The 25,915-nt window shown below is 39.8% G+C and overlaps 2 protein-coding genes across 3 annotated transcripts in view; both read left to right on the top strand.

Annotated features, from left to right (window-relative positions):
- The window catches only part of IPO7 (importin 7), a 36,753-nt gene extending 29,493 nt beyond the window's left edge, over positions 1–7,260 (top strand). Inside the window, exons 21-25 of the mRNA XM_065838096.2 lie at positions 905–1,125; positions 1,227–1,432; positions 2,515–2,721; positions 3,087–3,203; positions 4,360–7,260. Of these exons, the coding sequence (XP_065694168.1) occupies positions 905–1,125; positions 1,227–1,432; positions 2,515–2,721; positions 3,087–3,203; positions 4,360–4,457 (849 nt within the window). The 3' untranslated portion in view covers positions 4,458–7,260. The remainder of the gene's footprint in view (positions 1–904; positions 1,126–1,226; positions 1,433–2,514; positions 2,722–3,086; positions 3,204–4,359) is intronic.
- Positions 7,261–9,426: 2,166 nt separating this feature from the next.
- ZNF143 (zinc finger protein 143) overlaps positions 9,427–25,915 on the top strand; it is a 38,825-nt gene continuing 22,336 nt past the window's right edge. Inside the window, exons 1-5 of one of the 2 annotated variants that reach the window (XM_065839962.2) lie at positions 9,427–9,549; positions 23,393–23,511; positions 24,295–24,387; positions 24,860–24,943; positions 25,166–25,246. In XM_065839962.2, coding sequence (XP_065696034.1) covers positions 23,400–23,511; positions 24,295–24,387; positions 24,860–24,943; positions 25,166–25,246 — 370 coding nt within the window. In that variant the 5' untranslated portion in view covers positions 9,427–9,549; positions 23,393–23,399. Of the gene's footprint in view, positions 9,550–23,392; positions 23,524–24,294; positions 24,388–24,859; positions 24,944–25,165; positions 25,247–25,915 lie in introns of both variants that reach the window. The other variant, XM_065839961.2, reaches the window with a different exon arrangement.

Below are 25,915 nucleotides of genomic sequence, written 5' to 3'. Positions count from 1 at the left end.
TATGACTAATAATCTTGTCTTCTACTCCAGTGTCACAAGTCCTACTGCTCAGTTAACGACACTGCAGAGATATTTATTGCACGCTTTGTCTGCAGAATTTAGGACCCTGCAAAACCCAATGTGATGTGTTTTTGTGAATCTGGAAGAGTACTGTTTTATGAGCATTTCATCCTAAAAGTCGATGAATTATATTCTAAGTTATTTCTAGTGGATATTTCATGAAAGTTATTCAATCTGTCAAGTTAATAGCCTTGAAATAAGTAAGAATGGAAATGAAGTTCCTAGAATCCAGATTGATGTTGCAGAGAAATCAGGGACTTCATTATGCGCATAGGGAAGTTGGGAGTCTGAGAGATGAATTTGTGTGCTTCTGCTGTGTATGTGACAAAGTGCTGTATAAGAGCTATTTAAACATTTTTGCATGCCTTTTAAAACTTGTCGATATGGTTCCTGGAAACTTTAATTTTTAATTTATTTGAAAGCAAATCTGCAATAATTTTTTTTCAGTATGATATCTCTGAAGGGACTACTCCTTTGAATAGCTGTTTTCTTGCAGTTTAATAATTTCTCCTGACTTTGTGGATACTGAAAAAGACTAAGTTGATTTTTATAGACTTCCTAGTATACACACTTACTCTATTATTAGTTTTTAAAACGTAAGATTATAGAACCAGGAATTACATTTACTGTGCATGATGTCACAAAATCCATGTGCTCGGAGTAGATGAAACCTTTTCACCTTTTCATTTCATCTTCATATATGACTTCTGCTGGCAGTTAAAAATTATTCCCATTTTATGCCCTTTGTATTTACGTGGTTTTATGCCATTTCTCAACTTGAGTGTGAAATACAGAACTAGAAAATTTAGTTTTGATCACTCACTCTTTGGTTCTCACTCTTCAGTGCATACCCTTATTTGTGGAAGCCGCATTAGAGAGATTGACCAGAGAAGTGAAAACAAGTGAACTGCGAACAATGTGCCTCCAGGTTGCCATAGCTGCTTTGTATTACAATCCTCATTTACTATTAAATACATTGGAAAATCTTCGTTTTCCCAATAATGTGGAACCTGTCACTAATCACTTCATAACACAGTGGCTTAATGACGTGGACTGTTTCCTGGGGTAAGTGTTTCTAATTCTGAAGGTTATGCACTGTGATATACCTCTGTATTACCTGCTTGCAACATCATAACAAAATTTGTAACTGTTTTACTGTTTTGTAGGCTTCATGATAGAAAAATGTGTGTTCTTGGCTTGTGTGCTCTTATTGATCTGGAGCAAATACCACAGGTTTTAAATCAAGTTGCTGGCCAGATCCTGCCAGCTTTTATCCTTTTATTTAATGGATTGAAAAGAGCGTACGCCTGTCATGCAGAGCATGAAAATGACAGCGATGATGATGATGAAGCTGAAGAAGATGAGGAAACAGGTATGGAAACTGAAATATCACTGTTACTTTGTGGTTTTAATTTTTTAAGTATATCTGACTTACTTTCCATTCCCTCTTAAACCTGACTTGCTAGGCTGAATCTCATCAGTCACACCACGCTAGCTGGTGTGTGCGGATGCAGTCATGCATGAAAAGAGTTATTACTGGCCATGTTTCCCATTTGAGTGAGGGGAAAGAGTCAATAGGGGTTTCCAAGAATCCTTCTAATCCATTGTACAGTTTGGACTCTATTACAAACTGTCCCATGAGCTGTTGCTGTTTTAGCTGAGTATTGAAAATGACAGTTCTTGTGATACTTTTTCTTCTTTTTTCTAGACTAGTGTAATCTCTACTTGATCAGCCTTTATAGACTTACTTCTTCATACAGTCATTTCACAAACTTTCACATCTTTTGCCATCATATTTATATGAAATTCAAAATTACCTACAACTTCCCTGTGCTTCTGTCTTCCACCTTTCCCTGGTCTCTGCTTAAGCTCTTAGTTCCTTTTCCCTATTTTACTTTTCCATCATCAGCCTGATGTCTTTGAGAGCGATTGCTCAGAACAGTTTTCAACACTCAAAGGAATACCTGTTAGTTTTCATCTGTCTGCTTACAGCCCAGTTTCTTTTTGATCTCTGCTGTTGAATTCTGGGTTCCCCAGACTATTGTCATTATACACCTTTTACACTATTGCCTTTTGTATTTCTCAAGCATTCTTTTCAACAGTCCTTTGAATATGCCTGTGGAAGTGTTTTCATCCAATTATTTCAAACTTTCTTTGGAGCACAAATACTAACTTTGCTTAAAATTTTATCAAAATATCTGTATATACATTTTTCCGTATACAATTTTGTGACATTAAAATTTTCCATCCCCACTTATGCAGTTGGTGTGAGGGCAGAGAGTCTTGGGGAAGACCATGGCACTAAGGAGAGGAGTTAAATGAGCTTCCCCCTTTCTAGTCTGCACTGTACTGTTATCAATTACGTTGCCTGTTTTGCACTATCAGCCACTTTCTTAAAGAGTTGTTTTTACTGTTATTGAGATGAACTTTTTGTGTGTGTGATATTTAACTCAGAGGAATTGGGGAGTGATGAAGATGACATTGATGAAGACGGTCAAGAATATCTAGAAATTCTAGCAAAACAGGCAGGTGAAGATGGAGATGATGAAGACTGGGAAGAAGATGATGCTGAAGAGACTGCTTTGGAAGGCTATTCCACAATTATTGATGATGAAGACAACCCTATTGATGAATATCAGATATTTAAAACAATTTTTCAGAGTAAGTAACTTTATTTCCTTTCCTGGCCAACAAGTTCTATTTTAACTTAATTTTAGTGTGAACCATTGTAAACTAGAACCTGTTGAAAGCTTCCGAACAGGCTTTCCAGTAAGAGCTTTGAACAAGTTCTTTCTTTGGCAAGGGGAAGCCAACATTAAACTTTCAGAGCAGGGGGAGACACTTGAATGAATTTATGGTGGGAGGGAAGAGGTGTTAGAGGTTGTATTAGTGTTTTTTAATGTATTGAATTATGTAACCCCAACCAAATATTATTCTGATGAAAATGGTAGTGGGTTAGTAAGCTTTGAGTTACAGAACATTTTAATGAACACTTTCCTTTTGCTTATGTTTTCTTTCTCTTGCAGCAATTCAGAATCGTAACCCTGCATGGTACCAAGCTTTGACACAGGGTCTTAATGAAGAACAAAGGAAACAATTGCAGGACATAGCAACTCTGGCAGATCAGAGACGGGCAGCACATGGTATTTTTCCTGCTTTATACTGTTAATTGCATCTTTGCTATTTGAATGCTGTTGATGTACTCAAGAAGCACAATACAGAAAACGCTATAATTCAAGGCTGATAATGTCTTCATCAAAGCAGGGGTGGTTTATACTCCAGAGATGTTATCTTTTTTTGCAGTTGCTTATTCATAGAGCTAGTTAGGTTCAGATCATGAAAGTTAACTTCAGCAACTAGATCCTTACAGGAAATTCTTGCATACTGTCAGTGCATACTGCTACTCCATTTAGGCTACCTACCACACATGGGGACATACTGCTAGAAGGATTTGGGATATAATTATCTCTCATTAATGTAGCTAAGACAAATTTCCATAAGCTAAGAGCTTTATCTTCTGTGCACTATGGAGCCAGGAGGGGACAAAGTGATGCTCCCCAGCTCCTGTTTTCCCCCTGTCCTTCATCAGCCATGGTAACATTTTTCTGGCCTTCAAAGGATGGAATATGCAACTAGTAAAACCAGACAGCTTAACTATTGTTCTTAGTTACAGCAATGGATATATGGGCCACAGATGCCTAAAGGTCTTAAGGTGTGATAAACTTAGCAGTTTTCTCTCAGAATTATATTGTAGAGTCTAGTAACCTTAACTCCGAATTATCTACTTGGGTATGGAGGGAAAACGCATGTACACTAAAAAGTGTGTTTCTGTGGTTATTTCTGCTTATATTGTTGAATCAAGATAGGAATACTGAAAATGTAGTTAAGATTTGTGTACTGCTGTTCTGTACAGCTGCTGTGTTGTTGATTTGACTGAAAAGCCTATTAATGTTAATGAGAAATAACTGGGTGTCTGTTCGCATATTTATTCAGGTCCTGTTTCTGAAATGCAAAAATTACATACTCATGTCCAGAAGCTTAAGTGTAGGCTTTTAAAAATACAAATTCATTTAAACATGGCTATAACAATATTTAGAAATGAAAATCAGAAAAAATAATCAGTCTATCTTGTTTGGGGTGTGGCACGTTTCTGCTTTGTGGGTGCTGATTGCTTTCTTGGGTAACCTCAGGTTAAACCTGTATCTCTGAGAGACTCAAAATGGTCAGTCGGAATATCTTAATCTGTCTTTTCCCCTACACATTCACTAAGTTATTTTCCTTCTTTTTGTTTTGTTTTAGAATCCAAAATGATTGAAAAGCATGGAGGATACAAATTCAATGCTCCAGTTGTGCCAACTTCATTTAATTTTGGAGGCCCTGCCCCAGGAATGAATTGAGTTATCACTTTTCCTGCTACTGTGTGATTGTAGTGAAGAGCTTGTGTTCCTCCCAATAGTGGTTCCAGAACTGGTTCATGTTATCTACAACCCACTCTAAACTAATTGATAAATAGATTGGACAGAAGCCCCAGACGTGGGAGCTGATCATGCAACCTAATACTGGAAAGCAAACCAGAGGTTATTTTGAAGACAGGAAGAATCTGAATTAAAAGCTTCAAATGACACACTTTGGAAATCAGAAATCAAGAGGGGATGTCGTGAAGGCAGCTTTTCTTTTTCTGAAGAAAAAAAACTAGGCATGGGCTGCAGGACTATTTAAAATGTCTCATTTACAGTACAAGCTAGAAGGCAGACTTAATTTTTACACCTGGTGTAGTATGAGTATTTGCCCAATTTATTTCCCTTTTCTCCCTTCCTATTGGGTGTCTATTTTAATGTAAATAAGATAAGGTAATCAGATAGCCTTACTTAATCTTCATCATTTCCATTTATCAAGATTGTTCATATGTAGAATATTGGACACTTAATGTAGCACTACATAACTGATAAATCTGTAAATGAATTAGCACTTTCATATTGAAACAAGCCTGCTAGCCTGTGTACAAAAATAGCAAAATGTTTGCTGTTTATAAAAATAAAAAATAAGGGATGTATTGGGGAAAATAATTTCAAGTTATTAATTTAAAATGAACTAGCAGTTTTGTACCTGGTGACTTTGTGGTGCAGTCACCTCTGGTTGTGACTTGAATTCGGTTATGTAAAAAGAGGTTAGTGATATTTCATTGCTGCTAAAAAAAAAAATAGCAACTCCCTCCGTGTCCTTTGTTTTTCTTAAGGATCTTGCTGTACAAGGTGAAATTTGGATAAAAATGTGTACTGTAAGCATTGAAGAAAAAGTTATCTTCTCTAAAGCAGGTAAATGAGATGTGAAATTCTGCTTTTAAGAGTTGATTTAAGCGTGTGGATGAAACATCTATATATGCAATCTATTAAAACCACAACAATTTGGCTAATCTGGACTATGATCTATGAATGCAAAATACTCTTTATCCAGCATGTGGTAGTGCAGGTGCACTACTTCTGCATTTCAGTCCCCCTCTTTTTGCACTCCCAGCATTAGTGTGTGCTGTCGTCTGCCTGATCCAGACAGTGTATTTGAAGTTTTGCCAATCTTTCATTTTTGAAGCCACAATTTTCTTCCTTCAAAGTTGCTATAGTAACTAGTATTTTAGCTAGAGAGGCAAAATACAGTTCCCTCTGGGACCACTATCAAAACCACTGTATGAAGAAGCCAGCAGGGAGATGCTGTGAATGGGTTGGCTTAAATGCCCCCCTTTTCTTTTCTAAAAGTGAAAATCCATAGGTTTTTGATCTTGCCTTGAGATCATTGGTGTCAGGTCTTTTAAATCAAATGTTTGGTTTTTTTCTTTTGGCTGTTTTTATATAAAAATGTCACCTGCTGTTACAATTGATATTAAACAAGCTACCTTAATTTAATGTAAGCCTCCAAAATTTAAATACAGGTTAAAAATAAACTGAGTTTATATCTGTAAAAATGAAATGCACATATATATATTATGATACTCAAAATGCAGTCTTCAGAAACTTGGTTTGTGTGGTGTGGTTTTTTTTGCATCGGCAGAGTAGCACGAATTGGTGGTTTGGGGTTTTGTGCAGGAGCTGACAGGACTGTGTTCTGCCTTCCCTTTGCACAACTGCTGGTGCTTCCCCAGGCCCAGGGAATGGGTTTTCCAGTCCCTGCCCTCCTTTCCTCAGCAAATACAGTTCCCTGCATGCAGAATCTAACATGAGAGACTGAACCAGGACTATCAAGCCACGTTGCCCTAGCCAAATACCAAAGGGATACTTTAAAAGCAAATTGTGGGCTTAAAAGGATGGATATTGTACCTGATGTGAAAAAGCCTGAAAAAAATAAGCCTTGAATCAGAGTATCCATTATAGTAGTGGTGTGTCAACCACAGTAGTACTTCTGAATCTTTAGCTGACTGGCCAAGTACATAGAGGAAAACGTTTTTTTTTTTTTGTAAATGTGTAACTCATGAGCACGTACATGTGTACTCCAGCCTCGAGATGATCTCTAGACAAGGTTTTATTTTTGTAGAAAAAGGTGACAGACTTAATTACAGCATGCCTTTTCCTGTGCATTCCTTGACCTTGAAAAATATCCAGTTCAACACAGATCATTTCTGAGCATCTGCTTGTTGGGTCTCCGCTTGTCTTGTTACACATCCCAAAAATGTAAGAGAACCTTTCAGGATGCTTTTGCCTCATGGCAGAAGATGTGGCAGAGCAACAGTGAGAAGGCTCTCTGTATACAAAGCAGATTAAAAAAATGAGGCGGAAATAATGAATTTAGTGCCATTGTCATTTCTGGAACAGTTATTTTTCAAGTCACAAGTCAAGGGAAGAATTTTATCTTGGTGTGAGGAATAGTCTTACTTCAAGGGTGCTTTTATGTGTTGCTAGACTGGTTAGCAAGGAGCATCTTTTTAAAAAATGGATCTAGAACTTTGCTTTCCTTTGCTCCAAGAAATGTATTTACATAAATTGCAAAACAATCTTGCATTGTTGGTGGTGTTGATAGTGCATTTTGTGATGCAATATATCAATTTCAGTGATACAGTTCTGTCAAATTTAAAATTGATCTTCCTCCTAGAGCTTGCACTTATCCATTCTATTTTAAGGACAATGCAACTCTAAAGGAAGAGCTGGGAAATTTTAAGCTTCTGTTTTTTCTATTATGGAAGATCTCCTTGGACTAATAAACATCTAAAGCAAATGCTTATCTTCACTTATTTCAGTGTGGTGTTTTGAATGTAGCTGTATTCTTACAGTGCTTGGGAGTTCTGTTCTAGTTACATAGCTCTACGGTTTGTATTTTTCTCTCTGAAATATTTCTTTAAGCAAATGTTAAGCACAAATATAGTTCTTTGTGTTAAATATAAAAGGTTTATGTCATACATTTTTTAAAATGTTGACATACTGGGTAAATTTAATACCCTTTTTTCCTAAATCACTATTTAAAAAGCATTATGAGTAGGTGTCAGCATAGTTCAGCAAAGCTCTGTTCAAATCTCCCGTAGCCTAGAATTACTATTGCAAGATTCAAGAAGTCTGCAGTGGATTGATCACAGGAATACCTGACAATAAACATGCAGATGATTTCAGCTGTGCCTGGTGACACCTGCTAACTTTTATGGTTGATTTTTTCTAAAGGGAATTTCCTCCTCTTTTTGACTATCAGTTCTCAAAGGACACATCGTGAACCACCTCAGCATGTTATCTCTGCACATTTGTTACGTTCCCCTTCAGTCCTTCCTCACAGGTACGTGATTTAACAGATGAGGCCAAGTTCAGGTAATGCTGGTCCAAAACAAGCTGAGGCTTGGTTGAAGCTTTAGCAGTCTTCCCTGACTTTGGATGAAGATTTTAATGAAAATTTGAGAAAAGCCTGGAAGATCCAACGCACCATTATACTGTTACAGACTATAACAGCAACAGTTGAGTTCTTCACACCAGATTTTTCTTCTCCCTTTGCTTTGTGGAACCCTCCACATACCCAGAACCAGGAATGTGGAAAAACTTCACTGAGGCTATTGTTGTGGCACCAGTTATCAGCTCCTTTGCAATTAGTGTGTAGCTTATTTAACTTAAATGGTGTCATTGCTTTGCACACTTCTGCTTTTTATTACCATTCTCAGAAAGCACTTCAGAACACGCAATAATTAGTTGGAGGATTTGACAGATATAACACTGACTTTATGAAAGGATTTCTAAGTCAAAATAGAATTTCATTTTGGGTATTTCACTGTTACTCTACCTCGAATCAAAGTGATAGCTGTAATTAGTATTTTGGGTGAAAGTTTCCAATTAAGAAACAGGAAGGAAAACTTGAAACCAAGAAAATTGCCTGTTTGGGAATAAGCTATTTTGGGCGGTTATACGTAAAACTGCAAGACTTTAGAACTACGATTCTGGAGTTTCAGGAAAAAAAAAAAAATCTTAAATGCTTTCTTCTCTGTCATGTTTAGAAAGGTTTTGTAAGCCCTACAGAGCTGAGCATATTGTCACTGCTGACAGCTCATATTAATTGCAGTTGGGTATTCTTGAAAAGCCCCCTACCAAAATAATTGTACTACTCTTTAATTACCTGTGGAGCTGTCGATGGACTACTGCCCATTTTCATGGCTAGAAATCACGTAAGGATAAACACTCTCAGGTATAGCTTTGCTGACAGAGCCCTTATCCGCCCGGCCGGGCTGCAGTGGCCACAGCAGGTAAGGCGGCTGGAGCAGGGCAGACTCCGCTTCCCCGCAAGGGCACCGCGCCCCGGGCCCGCCAGCGCCTGCGGTCCCTCCGGCTCCGGCATTGCTGAGGAACAGGACCCCGCTGGCCCCGCGCTACTCGGCCGCACCAGAGCACGCCGGTTCTGCCTGTGGGGGCCGGACTGCTGGTCCGCACCCCGCGGCCGAGCCAGCGTTTGCCCCCCGCGCTGCCGCTCGCGGGCCCGGCTCCAGGCGCCCGCCTCCTCGGGCCGCGTCGCTCCGTCCCCACCGCGGGGGACCGACCGCGCTGCCAGGGGCAGCCACCTCAGGGTGCGCCCGGTGCTTCACGCTTCCCTCCCTCGCTTCCTCTCTCCCCGCTGACTCTGCCGAGGAACCCGCGGCCTCCCCGGGTACAACTGCCGCCGGGCGCACTCCCCGAGGAAGGAAATGGCGCCCGGCTACTCCGCTCCCCCGCTGACGCACTAAACGCCTCACTCCCCGCGGTACAAAATGGCGGCCGCGGCGGCCCCGAACCCAGCATAACCGAGACGCCATGAAGCCGCGGGGCGGGGCCCCGGGCGTCTAGCCAATGGGCATTGGCGCGGGGCCTGGAGGCGGCCAATGGAGAGCGAAGATGGTGACGCACGGCACGGCGCGCCCAATGGGAGCGGCGGTAGCGCGGGGAGCGAGGCCCGCCCGCACGGCTCGGGGCGGTGCTGAGGCGGGCGGGCGCTGAGGCGGCCGTTTCCTGTCCTGGTGCATGGTGGTCGGACGGAGGAATTGTTGGAAAATTTCTCGGCGAGGTTCGTATATAAATGTGTTTTTACCCAGTGTGCCTTATTCTAACCACCGCCATCTCCGGCTGGGGCCGCCGCCCGGGCCGCCGGGCCGGGCCTCGCCCTCCGCGCCGCGCGCAGGGAGGCGGCGAGAGGCAGCGAGCGGGGGCAGCCGGGCAGCGCCGGCACCGACCGACACGAATAAAGCCGCGGCTCCGCCGCCCGCCCGCTCCGCGCGGCCCAGCCCCTCCCCCTCCCGCCGGGCCTGCCCGCCGGCCTCCAGCACCGCGGGGCGCTGGGCCGGCCGCGGTACCCGCCGCCCCCTCCGCGCCCCGGCCCTCGGGGGGCCCCAGCGGGGCCCCCGCTAACCGCCCCCTCGCGGACCCGGGCGCGGGGGCGCCCGTTAGCCGCTGCGTCACGGGCGGGGGCTGCCGGCGGCGGGCGCACTCCCCGCGCGGGGGGAGAGACGGGGCGGGGGGACCGGGCTGCCCCTGGCAGCGCTCCCTGCCCCGCTCCCGCCCCGGGGCGCCCGGCCCTCGCCAGCATAAATTTCGGGTTTAATTTATTTTTACATTTTCTTTTTTTTTTAAATTTTAATTTCCATTTTGACAGAGGGCGAGCTCTCAGAACGACGTTAAAACTAATGCCTTAAGAGCAATTTCGGCCGGGCGTGCAGCTTGTTCCCCGGGCTCTGGGAAAGAAAAATGCGGTGTTGGTGCACGAAGTTGCTGTTTTTTGGGTTGCTGTGTTGCGGTGCCCTGAGCGCGGCCGTTCCGCGCTGGCGCAGAAGGGCCTTGCACGGAGCTTGTGGAAGCATCTTTTTATTTCATCTTTATCTCTTTCAACTCACCAAAATACTATACAAAATCGTTTTAAGCGTTTTAGAGCCTATTCTCTCTTGTTGCCTTGAGCTTTTCTTGTCTAGAACTTTAGAACAGGATAACAAGAAGCTACTTCACTAGAAAAACTACCTGCAATAACACAAAGATTTTATTTTCTGATAAGGTCTTACTTGTGGTGCTCGTTCATTAAGGAAAAAATAACGTGACTTTTGTGCTAGTTGAGCTTTCTGTTAAGCATACAGTTGAGCAGCTCCAGTTATGTATAAAATCTCTTAAGGGTTTGTTTTGAACTACCTAGAGTTAAATTTGAGGTTACACACAGAGTAATACCTGTGCTTTTGAAGGGATGTTGTTGCTGTTTACAGGGATACAGAAACTTAAACTTTGCAGTCTTTCAAAGAAAACATTTGACATACCGTTTTCTCGAGATTCTGCTTCAGGTGTTGTAAATCTGTTACACCTTAAAGGACGATATGCCAGATATTTATGTTGTAGCTTCAGGGTGATTGTATGTGGAAAGTTAAATTTGTTCTCAACTAGTAGCTTTTTAAGAGAAGTAGTATGTGCATAGTATATTTGGGGGGCTTTGTGTGTTTGCCATACAGCTTTGCAATGGCAGGGTACAACATAACTGTGCTTTTATGACTAGTGTGTTTGTATTTAATTCATTAAAAGTCTTGAGCTTTCAAGCTGTCAGAAGCTATTCATCTGAATCACTGCAGAAAATTAAACTCAGCAATATGTAGTCGAATAGTATATGATTGTTTTGATAATAGATTGTGGCTTAAATGAGATGTAAAAATGAACATTTTAAACAGTTTTGAGAAATGTATTTAAATTGATTACCTAATTTACATAAATTTTTCTCATTATAATGAAATAATGTTTAATTTCTAGTATCCTGTCTGAGGAGTTATTTTGTCTTACATTAGAGGCTTAAATAAAGCAAATGCTTAAGTGTAAAAATGTCCTTAGCTAGAAAGTCACATGGGCCTCACTCTGTCTTTATGTCTGTGTAGCATTTGATGCTTCAATATCAAAATACTGTGTCATGAGCTTGCAGTCCCTTTTCTCAAAGGAGACAGATGCAGCGATAATAGAGTGATGAACCCTTGGTAGTGGGTGCCAAAATTAGGCTGTGAACTTGTTTCTGTCTGGTTTTGTTTCCATGATTCTGTAGAATATCTTAAATGACGTACAACTTCAGCGCAGCAGGCTGCTGCTGGCCCACATCTTGCTGTCCTGGAGAAGAGAATTGGCAGGAGTTGAAGCAGTGAGCAGGTCAGAGGACCAGGCTGTTGCTGCTGTGCCTGCTCACAGCTGGGCTGCCCACTCACCTGCTGTTGTTTTTGCATATGCAGGGGGTTCCTCAGCTGAAGCTCGGTGGTGGTAATGGTCTCTACCTGGACACCATATGTCTGAGTGTTCCTTAAAACATCATGTGTGTGTTCTTGCAGTCTTATGTAGCAGCCTTAACAAAACGTATGGGGTTTGTTACAAAATAAAGATGACAGTTTTCAACTGGGTTGCTTCTCTTACAGCACAGTTTGGCTTCATTTAGAGTGTGGGATGTCACATGTAAGTCTTGGTCTTAAGAGTTTTGGGTTAAAACATGCTCAGCATAGGTGGAGTCTTTGAGAAACACTGTTATTAAATTCTGAGGAGTCTTTCATTGGCATGTGTGAAACTATGTGTTTTCTAAAGCGTAGGGCTCAGATGAATTTGGGTGCATTTCCACACACAGAGTGAACAGCACATTCTTGATAATCGGGGCAATTCTTCTGGTTTCAAGCATTAAAATGGAAAGAAAGCAAATGTGAGGAAGACACAACTTGTCTCAGTGCTCCTGTAGTCAGATTTCTTCGTTAACTCTTTTCCTGCCTACATTTTGCTTTATACCCTCTTCCCTGATCATCCCATGATTTCTGCTTCCCACGCTCGTTTTTGTAGCTCCTACTGCCTCTGACATGTGTATGTTACATACCATAGCATGCCAGGCCAGCCTTTGCCTTTCCTTGCCACTGCTTTTTTCCTGTATTGTCACATCTCTTGCACACTTGTGCAGCTCAGCAGCATGCTTTCTGCTCTTCCTGTGTTAATAGATGGGCAGTTTGGTTTTTTATCTCTTTTGTGCTTCAAAGAAATTGGTGCACCTGGTAAAGAGAGCATGAGATGGGTGGTGTATTCCTGAGCCTTGTGCTACAAAAGATCCCAAAAGATAGAAGGGAGATTTCTGCCTAGCTTATGGATCCCTAAGATGGATCATGATCCTAACAGATGGAATTGGAGAGTTCAGCTCTGAAATGCAAGTTTCTGTAAACAGAGGTGTGCATAGGTGTTGTTCTGAAGATGGAGTGAAGAATTTGAGGGAGGTTCCTGTCTATGGACACCACATTTCTGGGGGAGGAAGGGAAGGAGCCTTACGACCCATCATAGCAGCATGAGGCTTATGAGGTTCTGCTTTTACCTTATGTCTGTGACTTAATCTGCTCTTAGTTGTACTTAAAGGGAATATGGTTTTGCTGCTCTGTGCACCAGGAATTTTTGATCATTTACTAAAAATGGAATTGGATTAAATTAGTGAATGCTTCCAGCAATTTACTCTGCCAAAATTTTCTGGATTACGCTGCTTTTTTAAATTGTGTAATGGGATTGTACTTTGCTCTACCAAGATAACGCTTGTTAAATACGTGAAGTTCTCAGTTTTGAAGGGAATTTATGGTTCCAGCAAGTTCTGCAATATTCAAACTTGGCATCAAGGTTACACTTAAAACTGCTAAGTGCTTCCCTCAGTCTGTGTTTTATTGTCTGCTGAATGTGTTCCTCTATATGTTTCTTGAGGGGAAATTTGCATCACCTGCTTCATGCCCTAGGACTTCATTTCTGATGGCAGAGTTCTCTGGAATTGGGTCTGCAATCACAAGTTAGTTGACATTGCCTGTATCTTAAGTGTATTCATATTTAGCTAATGTGGTATTACACAGATTTTTTTAGAATGTATTTAGATGTACTTTTTTTCAAATGACATTTGTAATCTGGTTTTTGTTTGTTTGTTCAGGGTGGTTGTTTTTTGTTTTGTGTTTTTTTTTTTTTTTCCAATTCAGGGTAAAGGTTGGCTGTTCTTTTAGTTCCTGAGATACAAGCATAGACTAAAACACTGCTGTTAGCTGTCATGGCTAATATTGATACATCTGTAATGTAGTTATCAGATTACTAATTAACCACACAAAACAACCCACTCAAAATTCCCTGTTTTGTTGGCCATCTCAAGAGATTTGCAGGATTTGGACATCTTGACAATTAAGAGAGAAGGCTGTTTGACACAAAAGTAAAACCTTGATGGAAGTAGTCGGTCTCAATTTCCTTGAGATTTTTGATCATTAAGTATTGACTTATTCACTAAATGCTTCTTGTTTTGTTTAAAGCACTCACTCTACTCTGCCCTGGTGAGACCACATCTGGAGTATTGTGTCCAGTTCTGGGCCCTTCAGTTCCAGAAGGACAGGGAACTGCTGGAGAGAGTCCAGCGCAGGGCAACAAAGGTGATGAAGGGACTGGAGCATCTCCCTTGTGAGGAAAGGCTGAGGGAGCTGGGGCTCTTGAGCTTGGAGAAGAGGAGACTGAGGGGGTGACCTCATTAACATTTACAGATATATGAAGGGTGAGTGTCATGAGGATGGAGTCAGGCTCTTCTCGGTGACAATCAATGGTAGGACAAGGGGTAATGGGTACAAACTGGAACACAAAAGGTTCCACTTAAATCTGAGAAAAAACTTCTTCTCAGTGAGGGTGACAGACAATGGAACAGGCTGCCCAGGGGGGTTGTCGCGTCTCCTACTCTGGAGGCATTCAAGACCCGCCTGGACACCTTCCTGTGTAACCTCATCTGGGTGTTCCTGCTCCGGCAGGGGATTGGACTGGATGATCTTTTGAGGTCCCTTCCAATCCCTGACATTCTGTGATTCTGTGATAGAACCAGAGAGGTTTTATGACTTGAGGATTAAGCAGCCCCATGAAGTGCTTCAGGAGCTAACTGTTGCTTGTTTCTTTTGGGGTTTGTTTTTGTGGGTGTTGGTTTGTTTGTATGTTTTCCCTGCAGACAGGCATTACTGCTCATTTCTAGGAGTAGTTTGAGTACAATTTTGACATAATCCTCCGGATACCTTCGTACTACAGCCAGTATTTTGTGTATAGATACTTGATGTACAAAGCAAACGCCAAAAAACAGTAGTTTTAAAAAAAACACATGGATTCATTGTTTAAGTCCTTTAAGTCTGTTTCTCACTTCGTGACTTTCAGGGGGAGAATCTACTTGGGTTAAAATATAGTACTTTATCTCACTAACGTGCTGAAAAATTACTCAAAGGTTTGCAGGTTTTTTCCAGTTTTGTTAATCATGTCTAAATTTTTCAAGTACAAACAGAAAATCAGATGACTTTCCATAGGTTCAGCTTTTCTCTGATTTCTGGCCCAACATTTAGTTTCTGAGCATGCACTTTATAAATATTTATCATTTTTTTGACTATTAAAACAAAAATAATTTATTCAGAGTCTGCAGTAAAGAAATGGGTTTTTTCTTTAGAAAATAGGGTATGCTTGAGCATCCATAATACAAGTTTGACCAGGAAGGAAGAAATGTGTCTTGACTTTGAGCAAGGAAGACCATCTGAGTTCAGAGAAACTTTCTGGTGTGTGTTGGTAGGTGAGTTCACGCGGTTCCTGTGGCAGTGCTCCTGCAAGCCATTCTGTGCACACACAAAGTGATGCATAGGTGTTTCAAACAGTCAATTCATTCAAATAGTCATATTTGAATTTGATGTTTTGGTAGAGATTATATGGCCCTTTCTCATGTTAGATCTAGTATGGTGGTGTACAAACAGTAATTGTCTTGTCAGTGCATTCATCATTGACCAGGTGTGCTGGTACGCTTCTTTGTACTTTAATAAAACTTTCAGAATCATGGTCTCTGTACCTCTGCAAATGGTACTGTGTGAATCTCAGTTGCTTGTTACCTTCTGTGCAGGATTTTTGGAATTGGATCTCTTTAAAAACTCCCAGATCTGTTCCAGATCTCTTGCTCAGGAGGCTGTGCTGGTCATGGGGGTAGTTACTGAGAAGCAGTGCTGTCAAGCATTTGCTGGGGAGGTACTTGTCCCAGAGCCGCAGTGTGAGTTTAGTACTGCTGACACTTAATACCTGATGGAACGACTCCATTGATGGAACCTCCATTGATTAACCAGTAACTTGTTCTTTAATATGTTCAAGTAACATGTGAAGTTAGCAGTCATATTTGGGATCAGCCTGAGTCTTCTCCACATGAGTAGGACTTCTTGGTGGGTGGCTTTCTCATTTGCTTGTGATTTTTAAGTACAATGCATTTGAAAATCACAGCATCCTTAGCATTCCCACACTGTGAAATTGCACACATATGCCTAATCTCTTAATATTAGTTAAAGATCTGTAAACATTTGTTATTTGCACTGGTTAATCCCATTATTTTTTTTTTAATGAAAAGTGAGCATCGATCTCTGACAATACTTTTAATGTTCACAATTTGTAGATGTGATTCACAATGTAAATAGCATATGGTGATGACTTTGGGGGAAAAAGACTGCTGGAACGTAAAGTAATTATTTGAAGCTAAATGTGGTTCTCACTGCTCACACTGAAGCCAGAAGGGTTCTGCTTGGTTATAGAAGTGATAAATTTGGTCTTGCATTTGTATGTTTTTTGGGAAGAAAAATCAAAGTTTGTGGCAGTGAATTAGTCTTGAACTGCATTATAATCAGAATGTATCTCTGGTGGAACAGAAGGGTTGGAACACTGCAAAAAGAGTAAAAAGGAGACTTGAGTTTGACTGCAAACCTCTGCTTTGGGCAACATGAGTCTCTTGAAATTGGTTGTGCTGCCTCTAGGAGCATACACGTTGTGCTGATGCAGTTGATAGGGCTGTCAGGCTTGATTAGGTTCTTCTCCAGGGCCAGAGTTCATAATTCTCAACACTTCTTTGCTATCTAGAAAATAATTGTGCAATTTGCTATTGTTACCTGATTCTTTAGCAGAGGGGTTTTGTTCTGTATTTCAGCCTTGTTTCCATTTTATACAGTGGATGATTTATGTGGTGGAAATTGCTGTTTAATTATGTTTTGCTTGTCTTTAGAAGAGACTGGAAAAAATACAGTAAAAGATTATAGGAAAGCACATAGAAATTTAGAAATGCCTAACGTTAATTACTTTGTTATGTTTATTAACCAAAAGTCAATCTGATGTGTTAAAGCATGAACCTGATGTTGCAGTGCAATGGTAAAATATTGAAAAAGGTAAGGGCTGTTGATGAAGAAAGAAATCCATGTCTCATCTGTTGAAGCACTTGATCAAAGCATCCACAGGTTCTAGATTTCATTTCTGACCCTGCTACAGACTCCCAGTGTAATACTGGGAAAGGTTGTCGTGCAGGTACATAGGAGAACAGAGTTTAGAGAGCCTTAGTTCTGCTGTGTTCTTATTTTTGAGCTTACAGCTGTCAAATACCTTTATGTAATTAGTAAGTTATATACTCGAGTCATCTAAAAAAACTTCGGATTAGTCAGTTTTTCAGTCTGTGTCAGTCATTATTTTGCATTGAGACTTGAAAGGCTGTAACACATATTAATTATCAGTTGTAATGTATTTAATCAGAATGTTGATTATAGGTACTAATTTTGATTTTTTTTCACGAATGTTTGTTAATCAGACTAGTTTTGGGAAACTGATATATGCAATCGTATCAGTTGTTTAAGGACTGTAATACAACCAGTATTTAATTGCGAAAAACCTTTATTATGTTACTGTGCTGACATACTTGAACTGGTTTTGCAATCCAACTTTGTTAAATGTGGGAATGCAATTTCCTAAAATCCATTAATGAGAGTTTTGGTATTGTGGAGTTGTATATCATTTGCCATTTTACTTTTCTGGATTGGTTTTTATTTGCTGTTTTTATAAGTTTTATAAAATGTCAATGTCTTTGTACATTATTTAGAAATGTATTAAAAATAAATTCAAATGAAATAAATGGATATTATTTCAAACTTCGCAGTGCTGTCTGTGCAAGGAGGGTGAACAATCCCAAGGTTGCTGAATGTCTGGAGTAGCTTTTTTCCTGTCTTTCTCAGTTCTCAGACTTTTTAGATTGTGTTTCATAAGTGTAAGTTTTCTTCCATGACTGCTGTTACAAACTTTATTCCTTTTTCTGTTAATCATCCTCTAAGCGTCATCTTTTTTTTCTCTAAGGAGTTTGTGCTACTGTGAGGGCAGGTTTTTTCTTCTGTCCAGCAATGCAGTGGTGTAGTCATTCTTTAAATGGCAAATTCCTGCTGTTTTCCAGCTGTTATTTGCCATATTCTCCACAACATGGGGTCTCCTCATGCTGTCCTCGGAGCTGCCAGGTCCCAAGTGCCCCAAACCCATGTTCTACTCCATGACAATGACTCCTCCACGAACTCTGGCTTTGCTTTCCAGCTGCCTATAAGTCGCACCTACTGTTTCTTAGTTGTTCAGTTCCTAGTTCTCAGCAGAGACTCCCATTTCCAGCTGCTAGGTTGAGTTTACATTGCTTTTAACATTGCATCTTTTCTCCAAAATAAGTGACGACACCACTCTGTCTGTTAGTGGAGGGCAAAACAGGAGGTCCTCTCCAGACAGGCAACTTCATATGAAGTCTTCATGAAAAATCCATTATTTTTTAACCAACCTCTCTCACCTGACCTCTTCATCCCTCTGGTTTCTAAGTGCTGAGAATTTAAAGCATACTTGGGTTCACAGTTTTTCTGGGTTCAGAGGATTTGGAGGGATGCCTTGGTGTTTTTTAATTAAAAAATGTGTCCATGTGCCCTGTGGGATGGCATATTTTATCTATCAAAGTTATACTGGTGGTTTACATTGCTGGTGCAGCTTTTGTCCAAAAGTGTAATGAAGTCAGCAATGCATATCACTAACTCACTGCTTTTGTTTTGTGACTAACAGTGTGAGACTTGTTTCAGAATCCCTCCTTGCAACTGGATATTGCTTCCCTCTATCAGACACTGGTTTCAGTTCAGACATTTTTCAGTCTTTAAGAATTTTCTGTTGCAGGCTGGTCTGTGTTTTGGTTTTTATTTTTTATGGAAGTATTTTAACCATCTTAAAGAATGATAATATTTTCTCTGCATGACTACCATAGGAGTATTTCGGTGACTAATTGTTTCAGGAGTGCAATATGCATTACTGTTCTTGTGAAAGTCTTCCTAAATATCATCATGAACATGCCTTTGAAAATTGTAGCTTGTAATTGACCTGTGAAGATTTGCAAGAGTTCACGAAGTCAAGTTTCAACTTTTCACTTCAGTGAGTATTTCATGACTAAGCCTGTACTTGTCTTTTCTGTAGGACAGCTCTTGAGATGAAGCAGAATACACATGCATCAACTTTGTGGAGCAGCCATGCAGGCCCCACCCCCCAGGGTTCATGCATTTTCCTAAAAATGGATGTTTTGGCTGCATTTTAACTAATGAGGTGCAATATTTGAAGTGGGTAAGGGAAATCTTTCTCTCCCAGGTTCTTACTGACAACATTCCTGGCAGACAGGAGGTTCAGAGAAAAGGCCGAGTGATGCAAATGCCCAAAAATAAAAGCAGTGAGGTGCATTAGGGGAAGAAGCTGGTGAGATTCAGATTGGAAGAAGGGTGAAGACAAATTTTCTGGAAGCTGAGGATAAAGCAGCATATAAGCCAGTTAGCAGAAGGGGTGCGGGGAGAGATTTTAGTTTGATCAAAACGGACCGATTTAAAAAAAACCAAGGCAAATGAGTAAAAATACAATAGGAGAGTAGATTCACAGGGTAGATGATGTACTGACAGCATGGTGATACTGTTTTAAATGCATGTGATATCAAAATGGTTAGATGTAGAACAGTTTAAGTTGGAAGGAACCTCCAGAGGTTATCTTATCCGGCCGTGACCAAGGCAAGTCTGATGAGCCCAGGTTGCCCAGGGCTGTGTCAAGTTGAGTCTTGAATGCCTACACAGATGGAGAGTCTATAACCTGCTTTGGCCATCTGTTCCTGTGCTTCACCACTCCTACAGGGAAAAAAAGAAAAAAAGTAAGTAACACAGTAGCAGAAATTTCAGTATGAAACCTGACCCATTTCCCTACAACATAGGTCAACTTCGTCTTTAGTTCTTTCCCCATTCTTCTCCTCAGAGCTTGTAGCCCTGTCTGGTTAGCCTGTCTTCTCCACTGGGAATGGATAAGGGAGTCTGACAGTGAGCAGTACATCCACTTCTGGTGGAGGGAACTCACTGCACAGCAGAGTAACAGAGCAAAACTGCTGCAGCCCCGAAGAGTGAGTGAAAGCTAGGGTTTTGCTATTCGGGAGGGTCCCAGTGCTCCACTTCCATTACAGGGCATGTGCTTCTAAAATGGGCTGAACACAAACGGTCTTCAGACAAAGAGGCAGTAAGGTGAACACGCAGAGCAGGCCAGCAGTAAGAGGAGACTTGGGAACTAGTTGCAGGAGGAGCTGATGTGGACATGGGAGTATTTTAGGTTATTTTGACAAGAAGGGTGTGATTATATTTGGGAAGAGGGAGACACTGAAAATTTGGTACCACGATAGGGCTGGCTGAAGAAGGAAATGTACTTCAAGGAAAAAGGATGGAGCTGGGGATAAGAAGCTAGTGGAAGGACGGAGGATTGGGAGGAGGATATATTGGAAGGGATAATTTTAAAGGAGTTGGAAGTGGGAGAAAACAGCAATACAGCATTTGTATGTGCTGGCACGTGATTGTCTAGTTCATCTGGAACAGAGGAAAGTAGTGAATGTTGTTCTGCTGTGTGGAGCAGTTCACTCTGATTTTTTTCAGGGTGTGATAACTCTTAATCAGCTACAATACCATAACACACACTGTAAAATATTTAAACAAATACTTCTGCTCTTTTGGCCCTTGAATTTATCTTGCATTAGATTTCTTCTTCCAAAATAGCAATTGACACTTGGAGCAATTGGTTCTGCTTGGACTCTTTGAGGATGTGGCAGCTGTCTGCATTGATTGGATTCCTCTCTGCTTTCCCAAAGCTGAGAGAAGAGGCAAAGGCTCTGGAGGAAGGACATTACCTTATTTTAAAGTCAGAGATTCTATTAAAGATGCTGAGAGCTTGTTAAAAGATACTTTTTCTAAGAGAGGGAATACTCTAAAGTAGACCTGAGCTGAAAGGCCTTTGAGATGCAGTCCCTGCTAGCATTTTTTTGGAATAGTCAAAAACAGTGGTTGTGCAGCCTTTTTCCTCCAGTGTGTGAAATGATGTGGCTTTTTTGAAACCTGCCTTCATGAGGCGCCCTGAAAATTGAGCGAATGAAAAATGCTGACAGTCCAGAACACTGTTAGCAGTTATGAAGACAAGACAACCTCTGTGCACCACCAGTGTCTAATCCTATAATTACTTAACTTGCTACAGGCTGGCAGTACCTCCAGAGCAGCAGTCCTGGCAAAGCCATCTGGAATAAAACTTTTTTTGGCATTAGTTTCTTTTTTAAACAGCATTAGTTTTCTGATCTTATTCACTGAACACTGAGGGTAGGGGCACTTCAGTGCTTGTTTAAGCTGATCCTGTAGCTACAACATGTTGTCCCATTTTTGTTTTACGAGCAAAGTGCTTTCAAAGTGTTTAGTCCCTATTTAGAGACAGGGGGATAAATAAGCAATGGGAAAAGAAGTTACTAGTCCAAAGTCACTAATGTGGAGATGGCAGAAGGAGGAGTTGAACTCAGGGTCTCTTATGGCCTCATACAATTCCTTGTCCCTTAAATTGTAGTATCCAAAAAACCACTTGGCTATTTCTTCAGAAACATCTAGTGTAAATGTGATTTTAGTCTGGATAGCTTCTCCGCACTGGCTCTTCTCTTGTCTTACATCTCTTTTTAGAGACCTCTTTTTTTGTAAAAGCTTCTTTACTTGAAAAAGGATGCTGGGAACAAAAATTTCCCGTCTTCCCTTGGATGTTAAAAAGTCGCCTCTTTTGAGTTATATTTTGGTTTCTGTCTTAACTGTATCTTTTTTTTTTTTTTTGATGCTCAGAATTGTTGTTCAAGGTTCAAATTCTCTATTACAAGCCTGTATTTCAATTTCCTTAATGTTCTAGGTAGATATTATGTAGGATTTTAATCTTGGAAGGCATATTTCTGACTGAATTGTGAAATTATCATTAGTACTGTTTTCTTATATGACTTTCAACATAGTGCATGAAAAAAAATTGCTTTTTTTACAGGAGGCTTTAAACCTTCCTAAGGCTACCCCTTCTTTTTTTTGCTAGACTGGATTTGTTCCATTAACTGAGCTCTTAACCAAACTATGGATAATGTTCTCATATGTGCCTAGGTGATTTAGACTCCAGGTCTAATTTCAGGAGGTGATGTGGGTACTTGGTGTAACATCCCATTAAAAGTGAGGGGGTTTGGACCGCGGCGACACGTCTGCTCTGTGCAGAGCTCCGGCTTGAAGCGCTTCAGGCCCAGCAGGAGCAGAGCTGCTGGTGTGGGACGGCATTCGCTGAGACTGAGATGCTGCTATAGCTGCTGCTGCTCTGGCAAATGGTTCAAGTCACTTGGATATATTTGGAAAATATTACTCGGGTATAATTTTCAACTACTCAAGTAGTGTACCAGAACATTAAACACTGCAGGCATGCTGGAGTACCTAACTGGTCTAATTTTGCTTTCAGTAATGTTTAGTTTTGACATGAGCTCCTGAGTGGTTTTTGAGGCAATTGATTAGTTGCTCATTCAAGGGCAGACTTCTGGTTTGTAGAGATAAAAACAGTTTAGTTATTTAGACATGTAATCGTAAGTAAATTAAAAAGACTACATTATTCCTCTCGGCCTTGAATTACAAACAGCCGGTCATAGTACCATACTAAGATTAAAAGCCTTGGTTGCTTATCTGTAACCTTTTAGTGAGATTATCTGACTGCTGCTTATTGTTAGCAAAACTATTGACTATCAGAAGACTGGGGTGGGGGAAAACTGCTTTAATCCTGTGTGGTATAGATTGCCATTTCATGTGATATTCCCCCCCCCACACACTTTCATCCACATCTAAGTTTATATTTACTAAAGGGCTTGCAGAACTCAGAGACTTTTTTTTTTTCCTTTTCCCCCCTGTGATGAGAGCCAAGATCTGAGTTAACAGGATGCAATGTTATAGATCTCCTTTATAGCTTCCTAATCTAGTAATACTGAAAATTAGTAATAGCCTTTCAGATTCAGTTGACCTCTTAATCTCCCATATTGAAACATGCCTGGGTAAAAAATGAGTATCCAAAGTGTTGGCTCTATCTGGTTCTTTGAGAATACATGCAGAGTTATGACTCTCACTCACCAGTCACTATCCTGTTTTATTGATACTTTTTGTCATTAGATACTTTATTATTTTAAAGGGAGGAATTTTTTTTTTTTTTTTTTTTTAAGTAGAAACCTCCCTGGAAAGTTTAGGGAAATAGTTGGATCATTCAGTCAGACTTACTAATAAAGTGTGTATTTCACCAGTGTATGATAGATTCTCAGTCTCTTACAGACACTGGGGAGATGTTTAATTTATATAGTTAAACCCCTACTGTTGTCGTGGGTGACAGTGGGTGAATTTTCAGCTTTCTTTTAATTCTGGGGACTAAAAGATATCCTTAGTTACCATCATTACCACCATTCTTTATGCATTGATAAAATAATTATTATTTAACTGAAATCTAAATGTGGTTGATGCACTTCAATTTAGTAACAGCTATCTGAAGTTCTTATTACTTCAATTATCTAAGCTATTAATATTTACTTCAAATAACATCTTTTTTTTTCCTCTAAAGTACTTTCCAGGTAAGTCAATCATTCATTGCATCTTTATGCAGAAGGTAACATAAAATATTTGTAGCAGCTCTATAAAAATCTAATTGAACTTGGATTGTTGTTAATTAGTTCTGTATTTAAATTTTGTATCTATATTTTGTGAATATTTTCTTTCTAGGTAGACAATGTTATTAGCTCAGATAAATCGAGACTCTCAGGGAATGACTGAATTTTCTGGAGGAGGAATGGAGGCCCAGCATGTGACTCTGTGTCTAACAGAAGCTGTAGCTGTGCAAGGTGAACCTTCAGGTTAAAGTATCTCTACATTATTGTGTCTTTTCTGTTTGAAATTCACGTAAAACTCTAACATGGTGTCTTCTGAATGAAAAAACCTAACTCAAATCATTCTTAATTAACTGAGATTAAGTTCACTAGTTTAATTCTGAAAGGAACTGATCTCTTAAGGTAATAGGAGCGTAAATGTGGCAGAATAGGAAATATAAAATCTGACTTTATTCTCATAACTTGTTTATACTTGAAACTTCAGTTTATATCTAAGCATGTGTAAAGGAGTTCTAAAATAGATTGATCTAGGATTGGATTAAACTTGATTTTTTCTGACAGCGTCATTATGATTTTACATGATTAAAAACTTTTTCCTAAACCTGTGTTTTATTCTAAACAGATTTGTGTAGATGAATGACAGGTAGTAGTGTGCGAAACAAAATTGTCAATACAAGTATGTATATCATTATTTCACTGTTGATACTCATGGCCTAAATAATATTTCTCCTAAAATATCTGCTTTGTAGTTAGTTATTCAGTGACATTTTAACTTTTTTATTTAAGGAAAATATCATTCTAACTGTCACATTTACAGAGCAAAATCTGGAACATATGACTCTAGTGTTTGTTCCATGTTCAAAAACTAGAAAGCGGCTAAGAACTGTTCCCTATTATAATTTCTGAAATCATCATGTTTTAAGGGAATGTAATCATTTATAGAGGTGGCTAAGTTGTGATTTTTTTTTTTAGGGTTTGATGCTGGTAATAGTGAATGTGAACTTTTTTCCTTTCTAGATGGTGACAACTTAGAAAACATGGAAGGTGTAAGTTTGCAAGCAGTGACCCTTGCTGATGGCTCCACTGCTTACATACAGCACAATTCTAAAGGTAGGTGAATGACTAGAAGTTGATTGGTATTGAGATAGGATTCGCCTGGTTTTGGATTGTAAACTCCTTTGGATTCTAAAGTCAGGTAAAATCTGTGCAATGCTTATGAAGCTCCAGTCCCAACTGGGAATTACAGGTGTGTTACAGTAATACTATAAAATAAATATTTATTTCTGCTACTAATAAGATGCAGGTATCAAATGCAGAACGTTAGTCAAACAAAAGTAAGATGATTGTTAACACTTCACACTGAAATATCAACAGTCTGCCTACTGGATAGGACATCAGGCCTTTTCTGGGTTTTATCCCAGAATTTTAAAACCTCTCTGTAGTCATACTGTGCTTACTCTTTACCAAACATTATTTCTCTGTGGTATATTATTGATATTTTAATCCTGAAGGTATTAACTGTGTGTTTAAACCGTGTTGTGTCATGCAGAATATTTTTAAGAATTCTAATTGTGTATTTCAGATGGTAAATTAATGGATGGCCAAGTGATTCAATTAGAAGATGGTTCTGCTGCTTATGTTCAACATGTACCCATGTCTAAAAGCAGTAAGTGTAATAATATGAGAAATATATTCTAAAATAATGTATTACTGCTAAATATTGATATTAAGTCATTAATGGTCATTATAATAGCTTGATTTCTTATTTTAATGAAAACTGTCATGAAGAGGTCCTAGGTATTTAGTAATCCTAGGTATTTAGTATTAAATCTTTTCAACTAATGGACTTTTCAAACTATTGTTGAAGCATTGTAATTCTTCTGAGCAGGGGACAGCTTGCGGCTGGAAGATGGACAAGCAGTTCAGCTGGAAGATGGAACTACAGCATTTATTCATCACACCTCAAAAGGTAAGTTTTTTAAGTGTGATTTATTACACTAGGGTTCAACAGAACTTCTGTGGTATTAAATATGGTACTCTTTTTAGATTATTATGACATCTAGTGTGATTTCCAATGTAGATTACTTGTTGCTTTTACTTGGTGACATCTGGGAATTGTTGAAATGAGACTGGTTCACTTCCATGTTTGGACCTCATGTAACAGTTATAAACAGAATCAAACCCAGCATATTTCACTTTTTTTAGCCTAGTATCACATTATAGTAAGTATATGTCATGTTAGTAGACAATGTAAGCCCTTATACAGATTGCAGCAATAATTGCTTGTGAAAATGAGAAGAGAAAGCAGATAAGAATCAATCAATCAGTCCCTCCTGAACTAAATAATGTAGAGATTGACTTGAATTTCAAAGATCATTCTATTGATGTCATTAGGTAGTAGGGCAGAAAATGATTCTGTTCTTAAAATTCTCAGATCTATGAATTCAAAAATCTGAAGTACTGACCTCAGTACATGCGTGTTATCATTTGCATTTTATTATGAGTGGATATGAGATAGAAAGCACATTCGTGTTTCTGGTTTCCTTTGCAGATAAAACTAGACCAGTATAAAATTGGTTTTGCACCTTTGTAAGTGTGCAGAAACAAAGCTGTGGGAGATGCTCTCTTGAAAAAAAAA

The sequence above is a fragment of the Patagioenas fasciata genome, chromosome 5 (assembly GCF_037038585.1).
Source record: "Patagioenas fasciata isolate bPatFas1 chromosome 5, bPatFas1.hap1, whole genome shotgun sequence".
Taxonomy (NCBI): domain Eukaryota; kingdom Metazoa; phylum Chordata; class Aves; order Columbiformes; family Columbidae; genus Patagioenas; species Patagioenas fasciata.
This window is presented reverse-complemented; position numbering and strand designations above follow the sequence as displayed.